Raw genomic sequence first — 11,176 nt, forward strand, 5'->3', positions numbered from 1 at the left:
TGAATAAGGTTCGCCGGAGAGAGAAGATTTTAGAAATACCTAAAATGCCCTTTAATTGAATTTTTAAGTCAAATTACCAAAATTATCAGTTTCCTAATTTATCTATTGATTTGTGGTTAATATTGGTTCTCACAGTTACCACAAACAACTCAGTTCTCCCTTGAATAGGCCCCTATATATATATTATCATAAGGTCGTATTTTGATGAGAATGGAAGTTATGCTAAAAATGGTAAGAATGAAACTTCACCCTTATAGCAATATTAATTGAAGATCAACAGTAATGAGTTGCATTGGATCAATTTCTATGAGAAACACAATTCATAGAATGGAATGAGATTAAAAGTGATCAAAGGTCCAAAAGATCAACAGTAATGAGTTGCATTGGATCAATTTCTATGAGAAACACAATTCATAGAATAGAATGAGATTAAAAGTGATCAAAGGTCCAAATCCTTTATTACACTTCTTACTTTAACTCATTCTCACACGATGTTTCGTCTAGTATAATAATCTTTAAAAGCATAAACATAGACAATGAATATACACATTGTTGCTTGGAGTTCAATTAATTAGGGAGCTTATTAACACTAACACACGACAGCAGCTTCTAATCTTATGTACACGTAACCACCCGACGATATTAATTACTTCATTTTCAAAATAACGGCCACAGCCCACATGATATGATATGATTATAAACGCTGATTACAATATCTATAATATTTAAAAATATGATATCTTTCAATTAAAATTAGAAAAACCCTTCTAACTTTATTTATTTATTTATTTATACTGATTTTATCAAGTAAGAGGCTGTTTATCAAGCATTTATCGATAAAGAGTCATCACTTTCAGTTACCTTATCGGATAACATTCTATGTCATTAAAAATGTAATATTTATAAGTGGATCTTACTCGGTAAGCTTTAAACCAGATAATAGTCTTTTCTCTTACTTACTGGGTAAGAACCTCAATTACTGTTATGTTTCTTGATGGGTAAGATTTTTAGTCATTATCATGCTCACCTAGTAAAATAAGTGACCCGACAATCATTTACCTTGTAAGCGTAAAATAAACGGCCCTCAAAAAATTTATAAAACCATGTTTTCAGGTCCCCCTTTCGATCATTAATCTAACTTGGATTAAAAGCATAAATTCATTTTTTATAATTTATTAATTGTTAAGACATGAAATTGAACAATAAAGACGAGGGCAGCCACCGTACATTACAATAAACATCATAGAATCAATTGCTCACAACACCCGCCATTCTTCATTCGTTATAACTTAACCTTCATTTACACTTATTATCCATTTTCAAAGTCTTCATATCCTTATACAAAAACCAACATCTCATCATACGCTTTTCAATCATTTCTATCCCCAAGAAAACTCAAATAAAAAACAACAACCAAAAACCAAACCCGAAATGAATTCGTTTAACCTATTTTTGTCGTTTTTATTCTACTTGTTCGTCTTGTATTCTTCGTTCAGTTTGTTTGTACAAGCAGATGACGAATTGGTTGGCACTGATATCAACCACTGGTGCCAAACGACCCCTCATCCGAACCAATGCAACTTCTTTCTGGGTCGTGGCAAACATCATGTGCCACGACATAGGACAGATTTTCGAATGTTGGCCTTACAGGCTGCAGTAGATAACGCCAATGAGGCTCTGGGATGCACAAGAGACCTTGGGAAGATGTGTCAGACCATGGCAACTACCGCGGTTTGGAACGACTGCTACAAGCTTCTCAATAACACCGTGTTCCAACTCAACCAAACCCTAGTCGGCTTGAAAAACAATCGGAGCTCCAACTTCGACGCACAAACATGGCTGAGCGCCGCCTTCACCAACCTCCAAACTTGTTTTTCCGGTTGTGTTGAAATGAACTTGACGGATTTTGCATCTCCGATCAAGTCAAGTAACTTGACCGAGATGATAAGCAATAGTTTGGCCATAAATCACTTGTTCTTGAACCAAAATCCAAACTACGATTTTAATACCAACGATTTCCCGGCTTGGGTGACACACCATGACCGGAGATTGTTGGCGACAACGTCGATCCAATCGATAGCAAACGTGATAGTGTCTCAAACACCGGATAGTAGGTTTCCGACCATTCAATCGGCTCTTGATTATGCCAGAAGTATCGACCACGGGGATCAGAGATTTATAATATACATAAAAGGAGGTGTATATAATGAAAACATCCAGATCGTAAACGATTTGAAGAACATCATGTTCGTTGGTGACGGAATCAGATACACCATTATCACCGGCAACCGGAGCGCCCGTGGAGGTTCCACAACTTATAGCTCAGCCACCGTCGGTAAGATATAAAATTATTAATTATTAATTATTAATTTTGTGAATGTTATGTTATAATAGAAGTGAAGTAAAGTGAAACTTCGACTTGCAATAATCACTTTAAAAACTTAAAATCAAAAATCTCAAAATGCATTTTTGTTGTAATTCAAATGGAATTCAGGAGTGGATTGCTCTGGATTCATAGCTCGTGGTATAACATTCCGAAATACCGCCGGCCCTGAAAGCGGCCAAGCGGTGGCGCTCCGATCAGCATCCGATCTCTCTGTCTTCTACGCTTGCAGCTTTGAAGGTTATCAAGACACTCTATTCGCCGTTTCCCAAAGACAATTCTTCAAACTCTGCTATATTTCCGGTACCATCGATTTCATATTCGGTAATGCCGCCGTGGTTTTCCAGAACTGTGTAATCTTAGTCAGAAAACCCTTAAATGGACAAGCAAACATGATAACCGCCCAAGGCCGTGGTGATCCGTTCCAAAACACCGGGATTTCAATCCACAACTGCCGCATAATCCCCACTCCGGAACTAATTCCGGTGGTGAGTTCCGTTCAGACCTACTTAGGCCGGCCGTGGCAAGAATATTCTAGAACAGTGTTCATGAAAACATACCTTGATGGCTTTATCAATCCGCAAGGATGGTCACCGTGGGGGAATACCGATTTCGCTTTTAATACGTTGTATTATGGTGAATATGGTTGTTTTGGTCCGGGTGCCGCCATGGAAAACCGAGTGAAGTGGGCCGGATACCATGCTAATATGAGCTCGAGTGAAGCACGAATGTTCACGGTGGAAGGCCTTATTGCTGGTAGGGCATGGTTGCCGGCCACCGCTGTGCCATTCATCGCAGGGCTGTGATGACAAGTTTCAAATTTGATTATTATATCATTCATTATCTATTTGTAAACATTATTTGATTATTTATTGGAACAAATATAATGTATCCCTGCTTTGTATCTAAAAAAATATGTTATCTCATGCGAAATTAGACTAGGACAAGACATGACTAAACGAGACGAAAATGTATTTTTTTTGTTCCGCCAAAATAAGCGAAACAAAAATAAGGAAGACATGACAAAATTGGTAACTTACGAAACAACGTTTTGTCAAATTAAAACTAAAACCTTGCACAATCATTTTACAGGTCTATCTCACCCTCACCCATCTTGTCACAATCTTGTCCCTTTTGTGTAGAGGTGCTCAAAAACCCGACCAACCTGGCCAACCCATCCTAACATGTAATATAACCTAATCCGAAACAACTCAATGTCTAATCGGGTTGTAAACTTTTTAAACTGTAGGTATTGGTTGGAATCGGGTTACGGTCATTTGAACCCAACCCAATCCGATGAACCTGATATCATTTTATTTCTTGGATTTAGTATGATTATTAAGTCACCATCACGTACTTATAAGGAGTATTGATAAGCTTATAAGGAGGAGTATGGATAAGCTTATAAGGAGTATGGATAAGCTATATACCAAAAGATTGATGATGAAAAATGAATTGAGTAGACAAAACAACATATTCAAGGTAATAAGAATATTTGATGCCCCAAATTATCAACCCGACCAACCCGTACAGTTCGGGTTGGATTGGGTTGCGTTGCACTTTCGTTTTGGTTGGGTTAGCTAGAGATATTTCAAACTGCAAACATTGAGTTGGGTTATTAAAATGCATTTAACCCAATCAACACAACCCATGAACACCCCTACTTCTGTGTGCATTTGCTTAAGGTACAGTAATACCCCCACACCACTTTCTACAAAACTAGTTTTTTGGTTTTCATTTACATGATTTGGCAAAAAAGATTATTAATTGCATATTGAGATCATGTCATTCATATCGATTACATCATTTTTATTTGGTTTTAATCAATTATTAGTCATAATTTGAAGAAAAATGAACAATATGGTTAAAGAATCACCTCGAACAGAGTCTACCAAATGCAGTAGTGATCAACTGGATTGAGTTCCAACTGAACCGAACCTTGGTCTGCACAATCAAACCCATGTTTCATGAGATCTGAACCCTGGCTCAGTACCACCTGACCGAGCTCCATGGACCATGGCTGTCGAAATGAGTTCCATGACTTGTCAATCCCATGATCATCAATTTGACACAGCTAATAAGTAACAATCAGCAGCATAGCTCGTTTAATGATTATTATGAAATTTTGTAGTAAATCTACTTACAAGTGAATGATCATTCTAGCGTGTTGGAGGCAAGGCATTCACCGCTCATGATAATATCTTTGGTTCTTTCATGCTGTTCGCCAAAGAGACGAGATTTTCAGCAACCAGCCACCATCATTTTGACACCTACATTTTATAACAACATGGTTTGTATGAGAAAGTGGATGGTTAAAGAATCAATATAAACTAGTGTTGGGTTTCTTTTATAGATTATATGGAACTAAGTGAAGATGAAACGTAATTCCTCAGTTAACATGTAATAAAATGCATTATGGAGAAATGAATGTACTTCTACAAGTGGTTAATTTGCATCTATTGATAATAGTTTATTGTTATGAAGAGTTTAAGACGCCCCAACAATGATTATGTTTTTATGTTATTTAGAATTCAAACAGCATATCATAATTATGGAAAAATATTATAAATATACAAACCGAATTTTTTCAATCTATCATCTTCTCACCCATGTGGTACAACCAAACAACATTAAACGAACAATATGGTCTGAAGAATCACCTGTAACAGAGTCTAGAAATTGCGTATTGATCAACTGGGTTGGTGCCGTTTCCAACTGAACCGAACCTTGTTCTGCACAATCAAACCCATGTCTCATGAGATCTGAACCTGGCTCAGTACCAGCTGACCAAGCTCCATGGACCATGGCTATCGAAATGAGATCCATGACTCTGTTATCCCATGATCACCTATTTGACACAACTAATAAGTAACAATCATCAACTCATAACTTATCTAACATTTTATAAAAAAAATTGAGGTAAATTTACTTACAAATGAATGAATGAAAAAAAGTGTGGACATGGTTGTATTGTGTGTGAAAGGATCAAGGATAAATTTGGAAGAGGTTTGGAAGTTTGACCAATAGCAAATAGCTGCTGCCCACTGCTGTAAACAACAACATTTTTGCTTCCAACATCAACGAACAGCAGGGGCAGTCTCGTAAATCAAGTGCAGTTCCGATTGATTGGAGAGCAGAAACTGAACAACATCACCAGAATAGCTGCCACAAGTGTTGTTAAATCAGCAACTGAAAGCTGCTGTCCAACAGCCATGTCTCGAAAATAACACAGCAGGCAGCGAGTTTAATTAATCAGGGGCATCAAGGTCATTTTTGCAAGAACTTTAATCAGGGGGAGATTTGTCTTCTTAGGATAAGGCTTTTAATTAGTTTTGGCTGATACGTAAAAGGGAAACGGCTGAAAGTTGGAGAAATACAGGCACAAACACATCCCCCAATTTCAGCCCAAAAACACACAGATACATTAGTGGGGAATCAAATTGCTAACATCAGAGTAGAAGATCCATTGGAGGAGATCAACATATTGATTTGGATATTAGATTTCAATACGAACAGCAGAACACGGACACACAGGCAACTAGATTAGAATATGCTAGCATGATCATCATTATCTTTATCCACGTATTTGTAAATGCACCATGGGCATATGGCTAGGTATTGGTCCATGAGTTCACAAGTTCGGAAGATTGTTGATACATTAAAATGATGCTAGTTAAACATGTATGCCTTGAATTACCGGAATCCACGGGTTGGATGATAAGAGGATTATGTTGATTGTTAAATGATATTGATGTAAAGTTGAGTTTGTTCATGTTCCGTGCGTATAATCTATTTCATGCTTGACAAACATGGGTAGATTATTTGCTTATATCATGACCAGAATGACTGTTGTAAGAGGAAAAATATTGAACACAGTGTGCGGTTTTAATGCTGAAACAAAAAGTTTAGTCAGTGTGCTTTACTGGCTGCACATGTAACTTAATTACGAATTTTAATGTCATTTTCTTGTATGTGCACCATAGGCATATGTGTGTATGTACTAGTGAATTCAGTAAGATCGGAAGAAAACTGATATCCTGGTGTTAATGTTAGCCATAACAGATTTTTGCGTCAATTGACTTCTTCAGTGCATGCTATGACTTCAGGGATTTCATTTAAGTAAATCTCGTTCCAATAACATATATTCAAATTGATTTAGGAAGATTAACGATTAGGATGCAGAAATATAAAGCTAAACTATAATTAACTAAGGGACAAGGATCATATTCAAGTCAAGAAAGTAACCATTCCCTTGACACATCACAAGCACAACACACAGATCATACTAAAACTCAAAATTAATGCCGACAATGGGATGTACATAAATTCATGGAAACAACCGCTCTACCATTTTGGGTAGAGGTTAGGTTTATGTACATGTAACCTCCCGGACCCTACTCCCGAGTGGGATTTACTGGGTCGGTTTGGTTTGGTTATTAACTTATTATTACCAAGCTTGCACAATGACTACAATCAAGAGAATAAAATAGTCCTTGTGGGTACCATACCTGGTTCTTACATACTATCTTACTTGTGGACCTGTGCACTTGCAGTAACATTTTTCTACCAAACAATAGGCATCAACAGCAAGGTATTATTTGTAGCTCACAATATAGGTAGCAAAATGAGCACGGGTGAATTGTTAATTCGGGCATACAACACTATTTTATCTCATAAATAATTAATATATTAAATTTTATGAAAATTGTCATCAAAATAATGAGCCAATTTTTTTGAATAAGACAATTTAAGATAATGTAAACAATATATCATGTCATGGGAGAATTTTAAACCGATTGACCTCGTTCCCTTTTAGCCATGTTTTTTTAACTCTAAGCAATAAAATATAACCCAAATCTGATTTTTTTTTCATATAAATTAGTTCAAATTGGCCCCCTCTAGCTCATAGGTTAGCTAAATGAGTGACGCAATAGAAAATATTAAAGGAATCCTAAAGTGGCTGGTAACAGAGCTTCTCAACATAAGAATACAAATAACAAAAAAGTTATTAGCATATAAAGAACAAAAATAACCTGAATGGCATTGATGCCCACATCATGTTACTCTGCTTTGAAACCATCTTTTCCTACAAAACAGGACATTATATTAGATGCTCCAAGATCCCATGAAATAATCATAAAAATAAAGCTAAGGAATTAGCACCAGGTTTACAGAATTACCAGAGAGAGTCCTGATATGAACTTATGTTCCGAAATCGATACGGTTGAGATGTGTTTCTAACTTGTGTGCCGACGAGTTGCATTTTACCAAATGAAAATAGACTAGATCTCTCATGAGCTCATTAGAACTCTCTGTCTCATTGGATTTGAGAACTTTCTTCCTCTTTCAAGCATCATATTACGTACCATTTGAGCTTCGTGCAACTTGTCTTCTTCGAGTAAAATGTGTAGCAACCAGTTACCATTATAATGACATGGTAAATAATTATGGGTGATCATATCTTCACATATACTGAATGCTTCATTGATCAAACGCGAAGCACAAAGACTAATAAGCATATATTCATAAGCAATTTTGCTAGGAGCAAAGCCTCTTTTACACATTGCATGTGAAAGAGATAAGGCATCAACCAGTCTCCTGTTCTTACAAAATCCCTTTATCAGACTATTATATACAATTCTATCTGGGAAGCAACCATCAGCATTCATTTTGTTAAACAACTGAACAGCCATATCAATTTCACCAACCTGAACATGTCCATTGATGAGAATGGTATAGGTTACCTGGTTAGGAGCCACACCCTGTCTTTGCATCGCATCCAGCTCACCATATGCTTCCTCAAACTTACCCATACGACAAAATCCAGATAATATGCCATTATACAAATATAAATTAGGCATGTAGCAACTATCTTTAATTCCTCTTATTAATTTTCTAGCTAAGAACTTCAGATCTTCATGAGTTGTCATGGAAATTCTCATATCATTCTCCTTGGGAAACAATGTGTTTTGATGAAGAACATGATACAGCTTTTCTCTCTCTTTTCCAAACTTTGTACGGGTATCATGCCACATGCCAGTGTAGCATTGAAGATTCCTGCAGATGCCACTGAGCAAAGTGATGTATGTAATCTGATCGCACTCAATATGACTTCTTTCCATCAAAGAAACTAGTCTAAATGCGAACTCAAGCTCCCCTTTCCTTAAAAATTGATCAATAAGGGAGGTATACAGAACTTTATTTGGCATAAAACCATCTTTGAACATACTACCAACATAATGGACACCCTTCTCCATCATATTTTTCTTAATTAATCCACTAATAAGTGCTGAGTAAGCATGTGAATCTGGTTGCAGGCCCTCCTTCATCATCCGGTTAAATAGTCGGTTGGCTTCAAATGCTTGTCCATTCTTGGAGTAGACATTAATCATTCTGACATACAAAGCCTCATCAGGATCTACACCACTTTCAAGCACCTTCTTGAACATACTGTGTGCATCAAAAACTCTCTTCTCTCTGCCCAAACAACCGATGACGCAATCAAATATAGCAACATTAGGTTTCATTCTCCTCTCATCCATTTGACGAAGAACATCAAAGGCAGATGCCAAGTCACCCCGCTTACAATGCTCATTAACCATTACTAAAAAAGTTGTTGAGTCTGGAACCATACCCATGTCTTCCATGAGTTCAATTAGAGCCTTGGCATGCTCAACAAATCCTTCTTCACAAGATGACTTGATCAAGGAGTTATAAGCTGAGAGCAGAGGTTGAAATCCAAGATTGACCATGAAAACTGCAGATCGCAATGCAGCATCACTTTTTCCTCCCATGCACAGTCCAATTATGTATATACTATAAACCATATTAGCCATATGAGGCCTGCTTTCTATTATTCGCCCTAGAAGATGGTCGATTTCAGATTGAATGTTCTCAGCAGGTACAAAAGCAACAGATGGATATGAATGATCAAAACCACAACCATATTTAGCAATTGCACTCAAAATCTTGAGTGTAAGATGAAGCTCATGCCCTTTCGGGTACTCCTTCATTAGTGCAAAAAACAACACTTGATCAGGAATCACTCCAGACTCCAGCATCTTTTGGTATAATTCATCAACCTCCACCCTGTTTTCCTTGTAAAGTGCAGGGATGATGGGTGTATAGCAATACACATTAGGCATTATGTCCATATCACACATACTACGCAACAATGCCAACGCCCAATCAACTTTCTTTTCTTTACAACATTTGTTGATCATAATCTGGTAAGTCAACACATCAGGTTCCAATCCTAGTTCAATCATCTGCTTGTGTAAAATCCACACTTTATCAAATAATCCACAATTAACAAAACCTTTTATCAATGTATTGTATGTATAACTATCTGGCTGACAACCCATCTTGAGCATTTTATAGAACAACCTCATCCCCATTTTTATTTTCCTGTTCTTACAGTAACCATTAATAAGACTAGTGTACATCACCTTATCGACAAAGAAACCATATGACTCCATCTCTGCACTCAGCAATTCAGCCTCCTCAACTTTCCCCGTCTTACAGAAACCAAATACTAGTGACTTCAACAAATGAGATACAGGTGGCACACCTCTCTCGTGCATTATATCAAACACTTGGCGAGCTTCATCAACATACCCTCTAAATGACAACCCCACAATCAGCATATTATAACATGAAACAGAAAGTAAAATCCCAGCATCATTAATCCTAACGAAGTAATCATATGCATCAAAGAATCTATTTTGTGCAAAAATTTGCCCAAGAAACTTAGAACAGGCTCTTCCACTGGAAAATGACTTCAACCCAACAAGCTTCTGGAAATGGTCATTTTCCTCTTTGAGTTTCCCCAATTTACAATAGCAAATAATCATGGAACCCAATAACGGAGCGTCAGGCTTGTGCCCTAGTCTCACTATCCTATCAATATACAAATTCTCAGCTATCCGGGTTTCACCCGCACTCACAAGTCTACAAATGAGGGCAGAATAAGTGGACAAGTCAAGACTCACGCCTCGGAAGACAGCAAAATCAATGACGGAAATTACATCAACGATGGTGGGCGACTGTAACACAAGACGCTGAATAACTCGTCGAGCAGACGACAAAAGCCCGCGTTTAATTAGGTTTTCAGCAAGGGAAAAACACAAGGATTTATGATCTTGTTGACAAGGGGAAACTGTAGGAAATGAAGTTCCAGTTGGAGGGTCTGATAGGGGTAAGGGGCTCGTAGCGAATGATTTGAAGAAGGATATAAACAAATGAGGTTGATGAATCCGTTTCCTCTTAATCATGCTTCCATCTGGTGCTAATTAATAATTAGGAAGAGGAGCTTGTGGTTCTGCAAGTCGATTGAAGTGATATAATTGAAGAACAAAAATATATGATGAATTTATGAAGATAAAGAGGAGGAAAAGAAATGATCGTATAAAGAAGGATTAATTAGGATATTGAAAGAGGGATTGCATTGCAGTAGAACCTGTACTGTTCTTGTACCGGAAAAGGGCAAAAACCGGCGCCGACCAGAGCCGTAAGACCCTAGAATTAAAATGGAACCTAAAACCGAGCTTCCGACGAAAATGACCCTAAGAAATAGAGATGTTATACTTCTAGCCCTTTTTTAATCAAATGATCTTTTGGTTATCCTGTTAGAACCGTTACAGACGTACAGAGACCTATTTACAAATAAAAAATAATTGATTCTTAAAAAAAAGAATGATAATAATAAAATATGTTGATGGGTACACCCAGTTTTATTTAATTCTTTTCTATTTTTTAAATATTTTCTTTCTTAAAATTAAAGTTATTTTTTTT

General features: G+C 37.0%; 2 protein-coding genes across 5 annotated transcripts; one reads left to right on the forward strand and one right to left on the reverse strand.

The window, feature by feature from the left end:
• The first annotated feature begins 1,431 nt into the window (after positions 1–1,431).
• Positions 1,432–3,189, forward strand: LOC112526041 (pectinesterase-like). Its single transcript, XM_025136421.1, has 2 exons — positions 1,432–2,335; positions 2,495–3,189. The coding sequence occupies exons 1-2, from the start codon at positions 1,432–1,434 to the stop codon at positions 3,187–3,189; spliced, it is 1,599 nt and encodes a 532-aa protein (XP_024992189.1).
• Positions 3,035–10,882, reverse strand: LOC112526040 (pentatricopeptide repeat-containing protein At5g62370). Of its 4 annotated transcripts, XM_025136418.1 has the most exons (7): positions 10,842–10,882; positions 7,564–10,703; positions 7,417–7,469; positions 5,044–5,115; positions 4,528–4,653; positions 4,260–4,403; positions 3,035–3,183 (listed from the first exon to the last, which is right to left on the reverse strand). In XM_025136418.1, exon 2 carries the CDS (start codon positions 10,654–10,656, stop codon positions 7,675–7,677), a length of 2,982 nt encoding a protein of 993 aa, XP_024992186.1. In that variant the 5' UTR covers positions 10,657–10,703; positions 10,842–10,882; the 3' UTR covers positions 3,035–3,183; positions 4,260–4,403; positions 4,528–4,653; positions 5,044–5,115; positions 7,417–7,469; positions 7,564–7,674. The 4 variants fall into 4 exon arrangements, with proteins under 4 accessions (XP_024992186.1, XP_024992185.1, XP_024992187.1 ...); XM_025136417.1 differs by having other exon boundaries at positions 7,564–10,872; XM_025136419.1 differs by having other exon boundaries at positions 4,260–4,424; positions 7,564–10,872.
• Between the last annotated feature and the right edge of the window lie 294 nt (positions 10,883–11,176).

This window comes from Cynara cardunculus, assembly GCF_001531365.2.
Source record: "Cynara cardunculus var. scolymus isolate 2C chromosome LG 13, CcrdV1, whole genome shotgun sequence".
Classification (NCBI taxonomy): domain Eukaryota; kingdom Viridiplantae; phylum Streptophyta; class Magnoliopsida; order Asterales; family Asteraceae; genus Cynara; species Cynara cardunculus.